The following is a 20,811-nucleotide window of genomic DNA, read 5'->3' as shown; positions in this document are numbered from 1 at the left end:
AGATAGATAGATAGATAGATAGATAGATAGATAGATAGATATCTGGGCATGGTGTACCAGACATGATGGTACATGTCTTTAACCCTCAGAGGCACCTCTGAGGCAGAGACAGGCAGATCTCTGTGAGTTCCAAGCTAGCTGGAGCTATGTACTGAAGACCCTGTCTCCCTGTCTCAGCAAAGGCAAAACCAAAACCACCAAGGTGGAACATATTTAAATTCCTCAGTGAGGGATAGAAACAAATCTCAGTATCTCGGATTGCTTCTTAAATTGGTTGTCTATTCTGTATGCTGTCCTGCCATCAGGAGCCCGTCTACAATTCTGTTCAGAAATGGAAACTGAGAAGAATCTAAAATCATGAACTTTAAAAGAAGTGTTAACTCAAGTTCTCATGGAGGTCTTTTGTGCCTCTTCCTCTCTCAGTTCAGAGTCTCATTCATCCCGCCCCCTAAAGCCTGGATCTATTCACTTTGTGTTACCAGATGTTCAGCAGTTATAGACGAGTGAACAACGTTCTAATTCTTTCAGGCGAGGTGGTAAGAACCAGTGGTCATTGGTACTTTTGTATCCTAATCAGATTTTTTCATGGAATATCTACCCCGAAATCAGAGAATGGTGGTGGTGGGTTATTGTTAGGGAGTCCACTGAGTAATTTTGAAATACAAAGTACTTTTATTTCCTCTCTCATTATCGATTTTTTAGTGGTGCATCAGGCAACAGTGACATCACTGGAAATGGGAGAGAAGGGACAAAGGGACAAGATAGAATGCCAACCTTATTTCACCTCTTACAAAGTGTTAACCTGAGTTATTGTGAGTGAGACAAGCTGCTCCTTTGGGGTCCCACTAAGAAGCCAACTATGACTTATGACACTTGAGTTGGGGAGATGAATTCCAGGTTTCTAATAATGACAAGTGTGAGCCCTTTTAGATGCTTTGGAGCGCATCCCCTGTAGAGTGATGGGAACAATGGTAGCTGTGTCAATTCAAAAGAGAATTGTTCACTGCAGGTTGTAATAGGGTTGGGGGAGACCTGAACTGCGTAAGCCTTTCTCATCTGTGAGTGGAGGGAAGTCCAGGGGACAAAGGTGGAGGTGAGTGACAGAGAATGGAAAGCAGTGAGACTTGTGAGTGGTTTCAGTGATGTTGCTGAGAAGTCTGGAGTCTTGGAGGAGTGCATTTTCTTCCCTTCCCATTATCCTATACTACAAAGGAGTCCATATTATGATCCTTTTTCAGCGTGAATGAGTTTTATGGCATTTTATGCTTCAAAAATAGAACTGAAGGTTTCAAATTTAATCTTTCCATCTGAATCCCACAGTAGGTAACTGCTGGTAGATGAAGCCACAGGTCAGTTCTGCTAAACACTGACTGGGCCTAAGTTGTGAAGAAGCCGACCTTCACAATTCTGTTATTGCGGGCTGCCTTGGGCAGATCCAGAGCCTTGATCTATCTCTACTTTTCATTTTGCTGATGTAAAACAGTATTTTCTCCTTTCTGTGATATGATATATGATGAGATGTGGAAAACAAATGGAGAGAGTAAGAGGAGCTTCACTAAGTAAGAATTTTACAGAAACTAGGCTGGAGAGATGGCTCAGCAGATTAAAACACTTGCCAAGCAAAGTGTGAGGGGACTGGAGTTTGGATCCCCAGGACTCAGATAGAAGCCAAGCATGCGTGCTTGTAATCCCAAATACTCGGGGTAGACAGGATCCCCAGGGCAAGTGGCTAGCTAACAGTAAGACTCATAAACTCTTGATTCAACAAGAGACCTTGCATCAGTAAATAAAGTGGTGAGCAATTAAGAAAGACACGTGACACCGTATGTATGTGTACACACACTTGCACATGTGTGCGTCAACATACATGTGAACTTGCATACATACAAAAAATCACAGAAATGGATTCTTTAAAAAAAGAACTAATGAGCTATAACTTCTATACATTTTCAGGGCATTTGTGAAGTATGTATGTGTGTGTAGTAAGTTTGGAATGCCTACCATATGCCACAACTTTTAGTTATTTAGGATATTTTTCCTGTGAATGATGTCTGATGGTAATATAAAGTTCAAACTAAGATTTACAAATTATTCTTAGGAAGAAGCTCTTATCGTTCTCTGATATATAGATAACAGGCCCAAACACCCCAAAAATCCCTTACAAGGCTCGTGAGGCTCAGTTCCCGCAGCTGCCACGGCCATTCGAGTTGTTCTGACGGTGATTTGGCGTAATGCTTCAGGAAGGTTTTTCCCTAGTGTGTTAGCGGTGAAGCTGAACAGGATCTCAGATTAATATTTCAACAATACTTTGAAAATGTTTGTGTGAACATTTCTCTAATTTCTAAATTCACTATTTTGATACAAATACCCATGGTTTTCTTCTGTGTTTACATGCAGCCAGGAGCTATGGGCGGAGACGAGGTAATTTTTTTTTTTTTAATGAGATCTTTTGCTTGCCAAACTGTGAGTAAGTATGAGTATGTGCGTGTTTATGCCTGTGTGTATATAAGACAGTAATTAATGTATGACCTGATGTTCTAGCTTAATTGTTTTAGAAAAGTAATTCTTTTATTACTTTTATTATAATTATTTATTATAATTATTGGTAATTTGTTCTTTTAGTCATAATAAAGCTATAGCAAAGACAACTTTATCTGGAAGTTTTTGTTGTTTGGATTTTTGTGACTGAACGTGAGGGAAATAAAGACCAAGTGTATCTTTCAACCCTATATTTCTATGTTCTTTTCATGTGATTTAGAGGGTAGAGGCTCAGTTTTGGGGGGCAATTTTTGATTTTACTAAGTTGTCTGGTGATTATCTTTTCTGTTGCATCCAAAGGTAAGCTTCTTAGGCTAGGAGAAACTTACATTTTAGGGCCTCTTCCAAGTTCTTTACCCACATTTGTGTGTGTGTGTTTCTTTAAAAGAGACACCACAAAATGTGCTTTAGTCCCTTAAAACCTAAACCTAATTAGTATAACTTTCATTTGTGTAATGCTGTACCCCCCACTTGAGTATTTCCACATCTGTAACTATTTACAAATGGTTTGAGAAGTAGCAAGAGGAAGCAGTCTAGCTGATGGGAAAAGTGGGATGTAAGGTGAGCACACCTGGGCTGTGCTCACAGCCTGTGACTTAGAGCTGGCTTCCTCATCTACAAATTATGAGTTAATAGAACCAACCTTGTCCAACGTCATAATGTCCAAAGTTTTGGGTATAAGGAAATGTGTACATATCCATCAAGCATTCCACAAATGTAAGATGTTTGCTGCTGATTGCAGAAGCTGAGGGGGTGGCATTTGCTGGCTGTGTGACTTCGGGTTAAAGCTAGAGCTGATGTTAGAATCTTGCCTCTTTGTTTCATATTTGCTAATGTTTACCTTTTATCAGAATGTCTCTGACTTTGGTTGTCAGAAAGAGAAAATAATGATATTAAATTGATAGTATCTTATTATTTATTGGATCAATGAATATTGACTGAATTTAATGTATGTGTGATGGAACATTAATTATAATCATTTTTACCTTGGGAAAATGCATTTTTGTATTTTTTTGATATAAAGTAACTTTTATTTACATAAATTTTATCTCTAGAACATACTGCTTTCCTTTAGACTGAGAAAATTTACAAATGATAGATAATTGCTTCTTTTGTCAAAAACTTCTTCAAAAAGGTAGTATACATGGTCACTTGCATTTAAAATAATATGGTGACAGTGAATAGTAATATTTTTATGTAGACATTAATCATAAAGTTAAAGACTTTAATCACATCTCTATCTTTATCTCACTTGGCATATTACATCATTTGCCATTTTGTACAATCCTTGTTTCATGTTGGTAGAAGATGCAGGAAGGAGCAGGGAATAGAGCATTTTCCTAGGAAGTGGAACCCTCCTGTAGAGTAGACCGGAGGGGCTGCCCTTTCCTCACGCATGAGACATTCATGTATGGAGGCTCGCCTCTGCTTTCCTAGACTTGCCCTTCCCCTCAGTTGCTCTCGTTTTTTACCTCTCCATCTTTGTGAGCCATCACTTAGTCCGTGTCCTCTGACTCCCCACTGAGGCTTCCCATGGTCTAGTAATCCCCACTGACCACCAGCAGCATCTCTTCTCACTCCATCTTCCTTGGATCCATCCCTCTGTGTGCTCTGCTCTCCTCTGGTCATTGCCAAATCCTGACCACTCAGCCACTCTTCTAAGTCTTATTTCACTAGTGGGAACCAAGTTGAAGCCTTTTCCTTTTTTTTAATTACTTCATTTTTGTAAATTGTTATGTGTATGAGCCTTTACACGTGTGTGTGTGTGTGTGTGTGTGTGTATGTGTGTGTGTGTGTGTGTGTGTGTGTGCGCGCGTGCGCATGTATGTATACACCCTGTGTGGGCTTGGTGCCTACAGAGACCAGAAGAGAGCATCTGACCTCCTGAAACTGGAGTTAGAGATGGTTGTGAGCTGCTGGGAACTGAACCTGGGTCCTGGGCAAGAGCAAGTGCTCTTAACTTCTGAGCCATCTCTCCGACCCTGCCAAGCCTTGTCTTTCTAAGAAGTCCTGCCCAGTGGCCTTATAGTTTTCTTCTGCTTCTACTACCTTGTATTCTTCCTGTCTTTCCTTTGTACCCTGAGTCTTCATTTGAAGATAAGTTACTTGAGGACAATTGTGACTTGTGCCTAACACTGTGCTCTGTGTATGGTCATATTAAATACTTATTAATAAGGATTATTTTGAAATAACATTCATCTATGTAAAAGAGTTTGCTTTATATTTTTTTAAGTTATTACCTGGAAATAATGGTATTTGCTTATAGTCCTGGCCACTCAGAGTTCTGAGGCAGGAGGATCACTTGAGCTGGGAGTTTTGGGTCAACCAAGTAAAACCATGAGCTTCTAGTTCTAAAAAACCAAAAATATTAAAAATTACTTGGTAGACATAGAGGCACACACCTGTAATTCTAATGCTTGGGAGGCTGAGGCAGGATTGCCTCATGTTTGAAATTAGACTGACATACATAGACAGACAGCACCAGGGTCCCACAGCAATACCCTTTCTTGACACCTCAAAAAGTAAGGCTTAGTGGCACATGCTTTTAATCCCAACACTCGAGAGACAGAGGCAGGCAGATAGATCTCTATGAGTTTAAGGCCAGCTTGGTCTACATGGTGAAATCCTGTCTCAATAAATGAATGAATGAATGACTTTAATAATTTTGAATGCCTTCGTCTTCTTTGTATCAGATGCTGTGCTAACTGTTGCCTATAACATTCTGATCCCCATTGATTTCCATTGTCTTAAGTCTGCAAATTGCTACTCATAGATGAAGTAGGGAATGAGGGTATAGGGTAGAAGAAGCAGGTGGCAGGTGAAAATGTTTGATACATGCTTTTTATTTAGTCTTCCATTCCAAGAGAGAAGGGGAAAATATCACTTTCTTTAAATATAATGATGAAGCCATGTGGGATGGGGCAGGTGTTCTCATATCTGATTCTCTTTCCCCAGCCCTATATGAACTGACAGGCTTTTTCATTGCCCATTATTCATGTTGTGAGGATTAAGTTAACATTTAGACTACACAAAAACATCTACAAGGTAAACACTGATATATATATATTAATTACTTCATTCTATATTTGTGATTAAGAATAGAACTTGCAGGACTGGAGAGATGACTCAGTGGTTAAGACCACTGGCTACTTCCAGAGGACCCAGGTTCAATTCCCAGCACCCACATGGCAGCTCCCAACTGTCTGTAACTCCAGTTCCAGGGAACCTGACACCCTCCCACAGATATACATGCAGGTAAACACCAATGCACATGAAATAAAAATAAAAAAGAGTAGAACTTTGGGACAAGTGGAATGGCTCAGCAGGTATGAGACCTAGGATGACATGGATTTGCTCTCAGGAACTCACAAAGTGGATGGAGAGAACTGACTCACGGAGCTGTTCTCTCCACATGCTCTCCAACCCACATACATCATACCCACAATAATAAATAAATTTTAGAACATAGTAAAAAAAAGAATAGAACTTTACTGTAACTCATATTCTATGTGTTATATATACGCGTTGGTAAATTCTTTAGGAATGGGAAGTAGTAGGGATATATGTGAAATATATGAGTTCTGTGAACAGAAATTATGCCGGTGGAATCTTCTAGTAAATCTGGAATAGAGAGAATATCAGGAACTCTTTGGATACTGGAAGGAAAGCAGGAAACAAGGTATCTAGTGTGTGATTCAGGAAGAAGAGAGTGTGGAGGTGATACTGTCATGTCCCTGAGCTGGCACAGATGGTCCATGCTGTGCTGATGGGTGGCTTTGGAATCAGAAGGTGAGTCTCTAGGCACAGATCTGCCAGGCTTTTGAAAGAGGGTTTCATGATACAAGTAATGAAATCGGGAAAGAACTTGGGCATTGACCCAAGGCTTGAATGGCAGCTTTGGAGGTAGGCTCTTTGATGGCCAAGCATTCTAGCAGTGGAGCTGGAGGGGAAGGGAGTGAGGGAGAATTAGTAGTAGAAGAGAGGGACAGGTGGGGCTGTGGCTCAGTGGTAGAGTCCTTACTATTATGTCTGAGGCCCTGGTTTAATCCCCAGTGCTGGGGGAAATAGTGGGCTGGAGAAGTATATGGGAAAGAATAAGACTAGAAAGTAAGCGTGTTTTTTCCATTACTCATTTTTATTTTGTTACTGCAGACAATGTCTGCTACATCAAAGAATCTTAACATTATCTTTCAGGAATATTCTTCCTCTACAAGTGTAGTGTGTGCTCAGCCCTGCTGGAAACTAGTCTGTTAGATAGAGCCATGGAAGACCTTTGCTTGTACCCTTTCCTCTCTTTCCTTCCTTCCTTCTTTCCTCCTCCTGCTCCTTTTTCTGAAAACAGGGTCTGCCTTTGTAGCTCTTTTAGCCTGGTATCTGCTGTAGAGCTCCAGGGTTTCCTCAAACTTGTGGCAATGCTTCTACCTTCCCTTTCCCCAGGCTGAGCTTATAGGCAGGTGCTACCATGCTTTCAGCTTACACATTTAATGAATGTTGTAATTTCAAGTTTTACAGGAGTATGAGTTTTTCTGGGCTCATGGAGGCATTGTCTATATAAGTAGACAGATTAGTTGTGCCAATAGTGAGTGTGTTTGTATATATGTGTGCATGCATGTATGTATGTGTTTGCTGCTGGTGACTGAACCCAAGTCCTCATGCATGCTAAACGTATGTTCTACCATTGAGCTGTACTTTCAGTTCTACACCAATATTCTTGATGTTTAACGGAATTTCTTAGTTATATAGCAGCAAGGAAAATCCAAAAATTTCTATTTGAACAGTGTAGATGAGCAAATACAGACTGATTGGCATTACTATTGTAAATATTTAGGCCATAAACATGTATGTACACTAATGGATAACTTAATTGATTACGAAGTTCTAAACAAACTTGGGTTCATGAGTTGAGGTCATCTTTCCGTGGCAAGCCAGCTCCAAGAGAGCCTTGCAGCTGTACTGGTGAGACCATGGTACCAGCCTGGCATTCTGCTAATACAAACTGAGCTCTATGAGCTTGTCTATTGAAAGACATGAATAAATGGAGTGAAGACAAATAGACATGAGTTGAATGTAATGTTTGTGATTATAATATCTTGATTGTTATTGGTCAATATAGTAATGGAAAATATGAACACAGAAGAGAGTGAGAGGAATCAGATCACTCCCTTTTCACCTTTCTGAGAAATTGATATGGGACGACCCAGAAGGAAGATTGAAAATGGAGTTCTGGGCCTTCCACCTATTCTGTTTATTATGTTTGCATGCCTACCTTGTTCTAGACTCCAGACGTGGTCTCTCGCTTTGCTCGGAGCTTGCTCTAAATAGAACACAGATGATAAATTAATGAGACAAATACTTTTATTCATTTGATAAAAGCCAGGGGTTGGTGAAGTAGTTCAGTGGGTAAAGATGCTTCCTGCATAAATCTGGTGACCTGAGTTCAATCTCCAGGCCCCACATAAAGATGGAAAAAGAGAACCAACTACACTAAATTGCCCCCTGACTTCCACATGTGTATTATCTCCCATGAGCCCACAAAACACAATAATGAAAGCAAAATGATTTTTTAAAAGCCTAGGCATGGTGCTATAAGCTTGTAACTGTAGAACTTGGTAGGTAGAGGCAGAAGGATTAGGAGTTCAAGGCCAGCTTTGGCTACTTAGTGAATTCCAGGCCAACCTGAGCTGCATGAAACTTTCTCTGCCATTCTCTCGCCTCTCCCTTTGTTTTTAAGTTCTAGGAAGGACAGATGGGAGATCTGTGGTGGAGGTCAGTTGATACTCAAAGTGAAGCCCAAAGGACAAGGAGGCATCTGGGGCTTTTTGTTGAGATAGGGTCTCACTACCTGTTCTAGGCTGGCTTCAAACTTAGGGTTCTCCAGTCTCCAGTGTCTCACCTAGAGTATTAGGATTGCAAGCACATACCACCATGCATGGCTTTTAATTTTTTAATTATGAAAAATTTCAAACTTATAAAAATATGGAATAGTTTAATTAGCATTCTCCTCTGGCCTTTGCAGAAGCAATCATGCATGCATTGCCCATTCAGGTAAAACACTCATACATAAAAATAAAAATAAATGAATCTTTTAAAAAGGGAAGGTGGGAGAAATGGCTTATGCAAAAGGCTTTATGCAAAGTAATAATACACAATACAATATATATAAATCTTGAAAATACTATATGATGAGTAAAGATGCCAGTCACCTATTACAGCATTCCACTCATCTTAAATCCAAAATAGGAAAATCTACTGAGACACAAAGAATAGTGAGGCCTAGATTGAGTGGTTGAGGGAAGACAGGATGTGACTTGTAATTGGCTAAATGTATGAATTATATGACCTGTGAATTATATTTCAATAAAACTGTTGTCTTTAAAAAAAGACTCCAGGCAAGTAAATGGTTGAAACTGGTGAGTGTAGGATGAGTTTGGAGGGGTAAAGGGATCTGCTTTTAGTGGCCTTTTACTTCTTGTAGGGATTTTGAGCCTGATCCAAGTATGGAAGGAGATCATTGCAGGGCCTGTAAGACAAACTGCTAAATGGTCTTATTAATAAACAAACAAACAAACAAACAAAAAACTGGAGCCAGATATTGGGGTGAAAACTGAGTGATCAGAGGAATAGAATAAGTCACAGCCAGCCTTACCTTACCATCTCCTCAGCCTCCAGAGAGCTACTTCCTGTATACTCACACCTATATACCTGTGTTCTGCTATCTTACTTCCTCTGTCCACCCATCTCTATCACTTCCTGTCTGTCTGTACAGACCTCCAGACCTCTATGATTAACTAGTGCTGGGATTAAAGGTGTAGGCCACCATGCCTGGCTCTGTTCCCAGTGTGGCCTTGAATTTACAGAGATCCAGATGGATCTCTGCCTCCCAGATACTAGGATTAAAGTCATGTGCTATCACTGCCTGACCTCTATGTTTAATATAGTGGCTGGCTTTTTCCTCTGATCCTCAGACAAGCTTTATTGGGGTGCACAAATAAAATATCACCACAAAGGCCTAGTGATTGCATTTATGTTTCACAAACACCATTCCGCTGTTTGAAGAATGGGTATAGAAGAGGGTTGCCTAGTGAGGTGTTGTCAAGATAATAGAAATGATGGAAGTTAGGTTAGTGTGATGGCAGTGGAGTTGCAGAGAAACGAACAATGGTGTATTCTGGAGAGAAGCAACGGAATTGGAAGGACGGCATCATGTCAATGAATTGAGTGTGACAAGTCACTCAGAAGGCGACTGGAGTGATGTCTGGGTTCTGGCAGAAGCTGTGGGGTGAATTGTCATGCCAGGACTTGAAATGGCAGTGGGAGAAGAGAATCTAGGGTGGATAGTAAGAGTTTAATTGTAACTGGATGTGTTGGCACACACCTATTATCTTAGCGCATAGGAGTCAGAGACAGAAGCAGGCAGATCTGAGTTTGAGGACAGTCTATGTACTGTGTTTCAGGCCAGCCAGGGCTATATAACAACATCCTGCCTCCAAAAACCAAAAAGTGATTAATAAGAATTTGCTTATAAGTTTATGATGCCTAAGATATATCACTTTTTAATAATATAAAGTCTGTTTTTGTCATGTAAGATTTCTGTGCAGGGCATAGTGGCATGTGCCTCTAATCCTAGCACGGAGTATGTTGAGACAGGATCAAGATTTGAGGCCTCCCTGGGCTTCATAGTGAGGCCTGTCTGAAAACAAAGAAGCAGATCCAAGCATACAAACAAACAAAACGTGTTTGATAAAGAGCCTGGAGTCCCTAGAGATCTAGAAGCCTTTCATCTGGATCAGTTCTTACATTACGAAGGAAGACACTGATAGGGGATCTGTCTTTTCCAAAGTGGAAGAGTGGAGATTAAGCTGGAAACAATTTCAGTTTCCATGGAGATACTTGATTTATTTATTTTTAGGAAGCCATTTCTCATTATCTGTTTTTGTTAAATTCTTCAGCTGATCTCTGAAAATGCAAGGATTGGACTAGAAGGTGCCCTGGACAGCTAGGGTCATGGCAGGGGCTTCTGTGAGAGCTCGTGTTTGAACGTATTTAGAAGCACAGCATGGCCACTGGCTCTGCTTTTCCCATCATTTGGAGCTTCCTGGGGAGGAATAGCATGAAGCAGCTTCCCTGTCTCCTAGCACTTCCAGGGCACCAGGTACTTTGACTCTGGGGTCTTCTTCCAGGGCACCGGGTACTTTGACTCTGGGGTCTTTTAGTTTTCTGTCACTGCCACTTCCGTATTATTCCTTCACTCACTGGCTCAGACACTATGCTCTGGACAGTAACCGAGAGTGTATACAGAAGCAGAGCGTGGAAAGTCACATGGCCAAGTTAGAACTGTCGAGAAGCCTTTCCTTTCCCTTCTGTTGGAATATCAGATATGCATTTTCTGTGGGAGTATCTTGAGGTTCTAATTCGGACTTCTGTTATCTTCACATAGGAGTGCACTTCTTGTATTTATTTATTGTTTAAATTACACTCATGATATTAATCACATTTGTGGTATTCATAGATTACATTCGCAGTATTCATTCAATTATATATATATATATATATATATAATTTAATATATATATATATTAAATTTTAAATGTTGAATGTCACTTCTTGAAGGGGGGAGGAGGTCTTAAATACAGGCTTACAGCACAATGGGAGGACCCCGGAGGGCAGAAGTTCGCTATTGATGTTTTACAATCTTGCATCTAAGCTGTTAACTAACGCCCATTATTCAGGATACACAGACAAGGAACTTCCCTTAAGCCTTCAGGAAGGTGAAACAGGAGTGCACTTCTTTTAAGACATGATGTGGATTGTTCAGAGCATTTTGATGTTGGGGAATGTTTCCCTTAAAGAAAAGGAATATGTCAGGGGGGTGCTAGATAGTGAGGCAGGAATGTAGGACAGCTCATGTGCGGTTTCTTAAGATTTCAGTTGCTAATAACATGTCCAGGAGCTAAAATTTTAGCAGTTTCTGTAGGAATGGCTTTGTTTGTTTGTTTGTTTTGACACAGTATCTCATGTAGCCCATCCCCAGCACATCCCCAACCCAATCACTATTATTTACATTAAGTTAGGGTCTTGCTGACCTGGGTAGGTTGGGGTATTGCTGACCTCAGACCTGAGATTTTCCTACTTCAGCCTTCCAAGTGCTGGGATTTCAGGCATGTGCCAAACAGCCCATCTGGGACAATTTGTTTTGAGTGTGGATATATTCCAACCAAATGACTACATGGATAACAGCCTCAGGAGGGTTCAGTGGACTGTTCAGAATACTAGTGCTCTTACTTACCCTGGTGTGTGTCCACAGCAATGAAAGCAACACTGCCTCTTGGTCAACTAGTTCAAAAGTCACCCCCTTACATTAACAAAGTGCCAAATTCATGATGCTGTATTCTCAGCACCCACAATCAGGCATGTGGCTCCAACTTCCTCTTCTGTCACTGATGTGAGAGACGTCCGGACATATACATTACAAAGGAAATAAGTAAACAGTCCTTCAGGAGCTTATGACTAGTCGGGGAAATGATGGCTGTCAGGTTGTGAGACCCCCATAGCCCACAGAAGCTCTCCTTTATTTTTTGGAGACAGATCTATGTAGTCCTGGCTGTCCTGGGGCGTTCTATGTAAACCTGGTTGACAATTTTTTTTTCTGCTGGATCTTGAACCTGGGACCTTATGCAAACTAAGAAGTATTCTGCCACTGAACCATACCCTCAACCCTCCCTTAACCCTACAAGTTGTGTCTTTCAAGTGTTTCCCACAGCAGGCAGTTGTTGTTGTTGTTGTTGTTTTGTTTTACCCTGCAGCACTTCAGGCAGTCATGTTACACAGTAAAGCTGACTGAAGATTTTATATTTCAATCATGAGGCTATGTTTTCCTTAACTTGGATGCTTCCTAAATTCTAATCACTTCATACAGATCTCTCTCAGTGGCCGCCTGCTGCAGACAGATAATATCATTTGGGTGGTTCTTAAACTTTAGCATAGGAATCATTGGGGTCAGGGTGCAGATTTTGAAGCCTGACGGCCACAAATTGAGATTAGTGGATTTCGGGATTGGGTTCTGGGACCCATATTCTTTTTTTTATGGAACGATTCACGAATTTGCGTGTCATCCTTGCGCAGGGGCCATGCTAATCTTCTCTGTATCGTTCCAATTTTAGTATATGTGCTGCCGAAGCGAGCACATGGGACCCATATTCTAAGTGCCTTCTTGCAGTTAGGGAAACAACATCTACGTGTTCACTATTTGCAGTTTTTGTTCCCAAGTCTGCCTTCATTACTAAGGCCTATACCACTCTAAGTGCTGCTAATAAGACAGAGGCTGGCTTTTAAGGCCTCAGGAAGTGTCTTAACTTCCCACAGCTGATTTTGAAAACTGTCCAGAGTTTTACAGCTTGCTTTTATTTTCCTCTGGGGAAGCTGTGGTTATGTTGGTCACAAGAAACAAGGTTCTATTTGTTCAAGAATGTCTCGGATATCTGCCACTTCTGCACTGCTCTGGTTGGAGACTTCCTCATTACCCATCTGGATAGTCACTGATTTCTTCATAGTCTCAACTCATCCTGCTACTCCTTGGGTTCAAATGGCCAGTAGAGGTGATAGAAATTACTGTGTGCTTTGGGACAAAGCACAGTCAGAGGTAGCTTAGAGACGTGATCTGACTCAGCAGCAAGTAGAATAACGGGAGTGTGGTAGTTCCAGGGCATCTGTGTGAAAAGCCGGTTTGGTTGAAGATGTAACTCCGTTGGTAGAATGCTTGCCTAACATGCATGGAGACCTGGGTTCAGTCCCCAAGACTACAGAGAATCAAGTGTGGTGGTGTATCCTGGCACTTGGGAGCTGGGGCAGGCGGAGCAGAAGTTCAGGGTCAAGGCTGGGGAGATGTTAAAACTTAAGTTCATCCTCAGTGTGGAGTTTGAGACCAGCCTGGAGTGTTCGAGACACTATCTTTATGTTTGTTTGGTTTTTGGTTTGATTTTGTTTTGGTTTGGGTTTTTGGTTTTTGGTTTTTCAAGACAGGGTTTCTCTATGTGTAGCCCTGGCTGTCCTGGAACTTGCTCTGTAGACCAGACTGGCTTTGAACTCACAGAGAGCTGCCTGTCTCTGCCTTTTGATTGCTGGGATTAAAGGCATGCACCACTACCACTCAGCTGAGATCCTATCTTTAAATTTAAAAAAAAAGAAAAGAAAAGAAGAAAAGGCCAATATTAGAATGAAGTAGTGCATTTGGGAGGAGGGAAATTGGTTTAATACTAAGTATAGACTATAATCTTGCATAGGTGAAAAGCAGCAACAGTTAAGGCCACACCTAGGGGATGATCACATTTCTTATGTAACCGGATCCCTGTGTTATGTTCATTGAATATATGCTCACAGAGGCACACCTGTCTTCATACATACTGTTTTCTTTCTTTTTTCTTTTTCTTTTTATTTTTTTTTTTTTTTTTTTTTTTTTTTTTTTTTTTTTTTTTTTTTTTTGGTTTTTCGAGACAGGGTTTCTCTGTGTAGCTTTGCGCCTTTCCTGGATCTCGCACTGTAGACCAGGCTGGCCTCGAACTCACAAAGATCCACCTGCCTCTGCCTCCCGAGTGCTGGGATTAAAGGCGTGCGCCACCACCGCCCGGCCATACTGTTTTCTTTTGTTTGTTTTTGAGATAGTTTCATGCTATAGTCCAGAATTCACTAAAGTAATCCAGTCAAGCCTTGAACTCCTGATCCTCCCTCCTCATTCCCTCAAGTGCTGGGATTACTGGGAGCTTTGCACACAGTTTTGCTCCTTAGGTGTTGCCTCACATTTAACATGCTTTGGGTCCCCAGATACAATGTTGCAGATTAATTTGGTCCCTATCCTAATGGTAATTACAGTGAAATTGGGTGGGAAACATACTCAAGAAATGCTATGGTGTTAACTGGGGGAAGGGGAGGGAGAAGCACAGGATGTTTTGCATGGATGGGAAGCATACCCAGTCTGAAGGGTCAGTACAGTTCCATACAAGAAGATGGCAGCTGAGACCGAAAGAATTAAGGACGAACTATGGGGTGGGAGAGATGGCTCAGCAGTTAAAAGCACTGTCTGCTCTTGCACAGGACCTGGGTTTGATTCCCAGCACCCACGTGGTGGCTGACAACCATCTGTCGTTCCAGGGGCTCTGGTGCAACACTCTGGCCTCTGTGGGTGCCGGGGCACATGTGTAGTGCATTTGCATACATTTAGGCAAAACGGTCATACAAATAAATAAATCCAATTCTTTTTTAAAGACTTAACTGTGATTGGAGAAAGGAGTGCTTAGAGGTTAGCAGAACACCGTGTCCTTAGCACCAGTGACAAGGAGGAAGAACCAGGAAACCCAAAGGAACTCTGTGATTAGAGAGCTTATTCAGCAAGAAGTGGCAGCCTATGTGTCAGGGACTTGTTTGTAACGCAGTGATTCTTTTCGTACTTTATCCAAAAGGCAGCGGAAGGTCATTGGGAGCTTTTGAAGTCAGGAGTGGAGGGTATGGTTATGTGTTCAGATTAATGTTGGAAAATCGCTACTTCAGGTTTTCCCTCCCTCCCTCCCTGCCTCCCTCCCTTCCCCCCTCTTTCCCTCCCTCCCTTCCTTCCTTTCTTCCTTAGAAAGCATTGTTGAATTCTAGGTAGAAATGAGTGGGGAAAGGTTTTTTGCAGCTATGCAGACCGTCAGACAAGGACAGAGTGTTAGAACTGGTGATGGACAGGAATTAAAGTAAAATTGTATTTTGAATATTGAATTGGTAGAATTTAGTGAGAAATGGATTTGATCTGGGGAAAGGGAGGGAGGGAAGGAGAGAGAGAATATCCAGGCTAAATACTAAATTTCTGGATTGCATCAGGTATGTATAAAAGGTCTTTGTTTTCTACTTGTGTAGAGAATGTGTAGTATGTGAGCTCATGTGTGTGTACATGTGTGCAGGTTCTTGGAAGGTTAATGTTAGCTGACTTCCTTGATTATTCTCCACCTTGAACTTTACATATGTGGCATGTTCTCTCACTTGAGCCCAGAGCTTCCTGATTGTGCTCGTCCAGCGGGTCAGCTTGCTCCAGGATCCCAGTCTCTGCCTCCCACATGCTAGGGTTGCAGGGGGGGGGCTCAGACTCTGACTTCTGGTTCCCATATTTGTCAGGCAGGCACTTTTGCCACTGAGCTATCTCCCAGATGGTCTTTGTGTTGACATTGTGAGGAATGCTGGAGAGGAGCAGATTTAAATGAAAGATCAGGAGCTTTTATGAAGCCATTTTCTCTGTGGGTCTTTGGTCTTTTCACTCACACTCCACAAAATTATTCTGCAAACTGCCCTCTTGCGAACCACAGGAGGCACACACTGTCTCTTGGCTTCCTCAGCACCTACTGTTTCATAGTCACCTGTGTGCTTGCCTGCTCCCTCCTTAGACTGGGATTCCTTTGTCTGGAGGTTCTTAGTTGCTCTTGGGAGAGGGATACATTTTCCCTCAAGTAGTTTCCACTGAGTTAAAGGCTTCTGTTATCTTAGTTCTGGATAATGCTGGGAATAAGTTAATGCTTTTTATTGCAGAGCTGCATTTTGCTTTCTCATGAGGGTAGGGCAGACCATAACACAGGAAGCTTTCCATTCCTGCCTCTTCTCCATCTTTTGTCTTTGGCCCATCTCATAGTTCTTGTGTTGAAGTGAAGAGGTGGGAATAGACGTTCTGTAGGAACTGCTGGCTTGAACATGAGGTTCAGAGTGTGAACTGCATGGCAGGTTTACCTGGTTGCTGTCAGAAAATGTCTGTGGGGAGCTCACTTTGTCTGTAGTTGCCGCAGATCTGTTTCTTTTACTCCTGGTGATCAAAACAAACACCAAGGGATGACAACTTACTACCTATTGTTTGTTCCTGCCAGACAGAAAGAGGAGAGGAGCAAATGACACAAATTGTCTGTGTCTTTGGAGCTGCACTGGGAAGAGCAGAATAAACTCTTTGGTGTCTCGCCATCCCTACTCTTGGCCCTTTTATTTCTTAACTCCAAACTTGAGAACAGTACCTTTCCTACACCATTGAGTTGCTCATAATATAGCAGGATTATATTAGCAATGTTTTTACTTTTTGGTAAAAGAAATATTCATCATTTTTCTAAGGCTATTTATATTCTGTTTTTGAATGTTGGCTATTGTTTTACAGAACCTGGGTTTCAGGGAAATAAAGAGGATTGAATAAATGGGAGGGTGCTTTTGTGTGCTTATTTCCTTAAAAGTCTGTGGTTTATCTTAGAGATGGACTTCTCTGCTTTCTTCCTTTATTCTTCCTGCTGCTTTTTCTTCTCCTCCCTTCATCCCTCCCTTTCTTCTGCTTTCTCTCCTCTTCCCCCTCACCTCCCTTTTCCTTATCTTCTCTGTTCCTTCTTCCCACCTTCCTCTAAAGCTGGAGTGCTCAAGACAGTAGAACCTAGTGGAAAGTTTTACCAGGAACTCACAGACTCAAACAAGAGAAAATATTTTTTAATTTGGAATTTGTTTTGAAATGCCCAGTTGAAAATAATTGCCAGTCATGGTGGCTAACATCTCATATCCTAGCATTAGGGATCCAGAAGCAGTCAGATCTCTGTGAATTTGAGGCCAGCTTGGTCTACGAATTGAATTCCTAGATAGCCAAGGCTACACAGAAGGATCTAGTCTCAAAAAACCAAAAGGAAAATAATTCCATGGGAATTTTGTTGTTGTTTGTTTTTCTGAGAGACTGTATCACTGTAGCCCTGACTGATCTGAAGGCCAGGCTGCTTTTGAACTCACAGAGATCTTCCTGCTGATGACTTCCCATGGGCTGTGATTAAATCCATGTGCCACCATGTTCTGCTTTTTGTTTTGTTGTTAAAATATAGTGTAGAATAATAATGTTAATAGAGTAATAGTCATAGTTATAGCCATGCTATACTAACACATCTTGATTTAGTATTTTCATTTATACAACCTGCCCAATATTGTTGCATGTGCCTATTTTCAAATTGGAGTATGTTTGCATGTTAGGAAAAGGATCACTGGCCTTGCTATTAGAAGAGACATCATTAGCTTCTGTCATCAGGGCCAGCCTTTACAACTGTACCCCTGGGGTCACCATCAAGAGCAGATAAAGATCTGGGGAAATATATATTGCTTGTCCTGTGTACTTTGAAAAATGATTGAAGAAAGGAAAAAAGAACCTATAGGTATATTCTTTTAGTAACATAATATTTTATTTATTCTTTGAGAATGTCATCTATGTATAAAATGTATTTTGATCTTATCCCTCCTCTCTGCTCCTCCAGAACCCCCAGCACATGCCCCTCCCAATTTTATTTGGTCTTTTTTCCACTCAATAGAGTCCAACTAGTGCTGCCCATATTTATCTGGGTGTGGGTGCCTTCACCTACCAGTGGCCATATCCCCAAAGAAAGACGCTTCTCCCTCCCCATGCAGCTGCCGACTGCCCACAGCTCCTCAGCGAGGGTTGAGGCCTGTGTGTGAGCCCCTCTCCTCTGAGGATATGTACTTAGTAGCTGCGATGGGGACTGTGTGAGTGTAATTATCAAAGAAAGCATGCAGTTTTGATGCTTCCTCCTTAGATATTATTTCAGTGTTGTATGTAACGTGGCTGTACTTAGTGATCTTCAGTTGAAGTATTCTCTTGGAAAAGCTGTACCTCAAAGTACATTATGTTTGGTGTGCTTCTCTCGGTACAATGGGCTTCTGATACAGCCTTGTTTGCTAGGGAAGCCATCCTGATTGTAGGAACTGCTGCTTTGTTTCAGGTCGGTCTTCTCTCTTTCCCTTTGAAGACGCCTTCTTGGATGACAGCCATGGCGATCAGGCTTTATCATCTGGCTTAAGTTCTCCCACTCGATGTCAAAATGGGGAACGAGTGGAGCGCTACTCCAGAAAGGTGTTTGTTGGAGGCCTTCCTCCTGACATCGATGAAGGTACCGCATGCATTCATTAAGAGCTTTACAAGAGCTAACTGTTATGTATTGTGCATTGTGCTCGGACCCTGACTCTTCTCCAGGCAACATCAATAAACACACATTAAATGTGTAAATGAAATTAAACGGTGACAAAGCTAACTTAAAAAACTACTCCTGTTCTCATAGGCTTTGGATGTGCTATGGAAATCTTCCTAACACTGGCTGGCTTGCTTGGTCAGTGCAGCTGTAATATTAATCTAAATAGGTCTTTCATGACATGTGTGTTGGGGGGCTAAAAATAGTTTTAGACTTACTGCATTCAAGTTGTAGATGGCCACAGACTCATTTTCCTCTAGCTGTCCTCATATCTGTTAATATGGTCAATTAGATTTTCTTTAGGATAAATTTCTAGCCATTGCTGATAGAATGACAACTTACATCCAAGGAGTTACAAGGTCACAGTCTTCTACGAGTCAAAAGTCAAAAGAAAGAGAGAAAATAATTGAGCTGCAAGTAAAGTCTCATCTCAGTAAAGAAGGCAGTATGGATGGAGATACAGGAGAGACAATTGACTTTTAACCCTTTTACATCACCAAATAGAGTCATCTACGTTGTTGTCCTGTTCCTCATCAATAGAATTATATATGATCCTAGAGATTCTGTACAAATGATTATTTGTATATCTTTTCTTTCCTTTCTTTTTGGTTTTTCGAGATAGGATTTCTCTGTGTAGTTTTGGTGCCTGTCCTGGATCTCGCTCTGTAGACCAGGCTGGTCTGGACTCATAGAGATCTGCCTGCCTCTGCCTCCTAAGTGCTGGGATTAAAGACGTGCACCACCACCACCACCACCTCCCAGCTTTTCAATTTACATTTATTTATTTGGGGAGTAGTGTGCATCCCACAGCACAGAGGATAATTTGTTTTGCTACCATGTGAGCTCCAGGGCTTGGACTCGGGTCTTCAGTCCTCGTGGCACGGGCCTTTATGCACTGAGCCATCTCTCCTGCCCATGAAATTATATCTGAAACATTTTCTGCATCTTTGCCTTTTTTCTAAAAATAGAGAAAAATTCCCATTTTTGGAATCTCCTGTTTTGCTTGACATAAAGATCACCTGGCTAGTATTAGATTTTCTTACTAAGTTTATTGGTAATAAAAGGAAAGGAATTAGAGTTAGAAACATTTTTCGTGGTTAGAAGCTAATAACCAATTGTATTAATGTGTAATGGCATTTCACTTTGCAGATTTTACTTTTGTAGAGATACTTCAGAAAAGCTCTAAAAAGAAAATAAATGCAAAAGGAGGGGATTCCTCAAAACATTTTTAAAGTAAAAAGATATATTTTATGTTTCTTATGATTGCAGGTTTCTTTTTTCCATTTTGCTAAATTCCTTCTTTGTTTTACAGATGAGATCACTGCCAGCTTCCGCAGGTTTGGACCTCTCGTGGTAGACTGGCCTCATAAAGCAGAGAGCAAGTCGTACTTCCCTCCTAAAGGTAATGACTCAAGACATCACCCTGTCTGTCAGAGGCCAGGCTGCCTGACAGCTCCATAGGAGGCATTCGTACAAGTCTTGAAATAGCTGTTGACACCTTTCCCTAAGTAAAATAACACTGATCACCATTATGTGTGAGAGAATGGAATCCAGGGCTTCACGCGTGCTAGGAAAACACTCTACCAGTGAGCTTTTTCTCCTGCACTGAATGTTTGAGACATGGTCTGGCTTTGAACTCTATGTGTATCTGAGGATAACCTTGAACTCCTTAGGTGGTATGATTACAGGTACGTGCCAGCGTAACTGGCTATGAGTCTAAAGTTTTTAATTGCATTGTAGTCTCATTTAGAAATAAGGATATCACAGAGGTGAACATATTCAGGATGGTCTTTAAAGATGAATGAAGTCAGAACCTTAACCATATTTGAGCTGAGTAACTGGTGATCTCAAATATGAACTATGAACAAACAACCTGCATGGTATTCCTGTTCCACACCTTGATTGACAACTATTAATCTTCCTAAATTTTATCTAAGGATATGATTATGTCTTCATGTGCTCTCTTATGCTTAAACAAGAAATTGCACATAGAATACTTTGCATAGTACCCAGGTATCACTGAAGGCTCATTTGTTTGAGCATAGGAGTAGTTTTCATGGTTAGTTTGTTTTTTTTTATTGTTTGTTTGGTTTTGGTTTTGTTTGTTTTAGTGTCTGAAACAGGGTTTCTCTGTATAGCCCTGGCTGTTCTGGAACTAGCTCTGTAGACCAGACTGTTCTTGAGATCACAAAGATCTGCCTGCCTCTGCCTCCCAAGTGCACCACCACCACCAGACTTCATGGTTAGTTTTGTAGAGAAGTTAGGA

At 41.3% G+C, this 20,811-nt stretch overlaps 1 protein-coding gene and 1 non-coding gene across 11 annotated transcripts in view; one reads left to right on the top strand and one right to left on the bottom strand.

The window, feature by feature from the left end:
• The window catches only part of Cpeb3 (cytoplasmic polyadenylation element binding protein 3), a 189,721-nt gene that overhangs the window by 108,918 nt on the left and 59,992 nt on the right, over positions 1 to 20,811 (top strand). For 8 of the 10 annotated variants that reach the window (XM_037206527.1, XM_028882888.2, XM_028882885.2 and 5 more), the window contains exons 5-7: positions 2,398 to 2,421; positions 18,300 to 18,467; positions 19,858 to 19,947. In XM_037206527.1, the coding sequence (XP_037062422.1) occupies positions 2,398 to 2,421; positions 18,300 to 18,467; positions 19,858 to 19,947 (282 nt within the window). The remainder of the gene's footprint in view (positions 1 to 2,397; positions 2,422 to 18,299; positions 18,468 to 19,857; positions 19,948 to 20,811) is intronic. The other 2 variants (XM_037206534.1, XM_037206529.1) reach the window with 1 other exon arrangement.
• On the bottom strand, positions 12,616 to 12,722 carry LOC114702477. Its single transcript, XR_003735996.1, has one exon. It is a non-coding gene; the product is annotated as a U6 spliceosomal RNA (small nuclear RNA).

The sequence above is a fragment of the Peromyscus leucopus genome, chromosome 1 (assembly GCF_004664715.2).
Source record: "Peromyscus leucopus breed LL Stock chromosome 1, UCI_PerLeu_2.1, whole genome shotgun sequence".
Lineage (NCBI taxonomy): Eukaryota > Metazoa > Chordata > Mammalia > Rodentia > Cricetidae > Peromyscus > Peromyscus leucopus.
The sequence above is the reverse complement of the archived record's forward strand: the minus strand, read 5'-3'. Positions and strand labels throughout refer to the sequence as shown.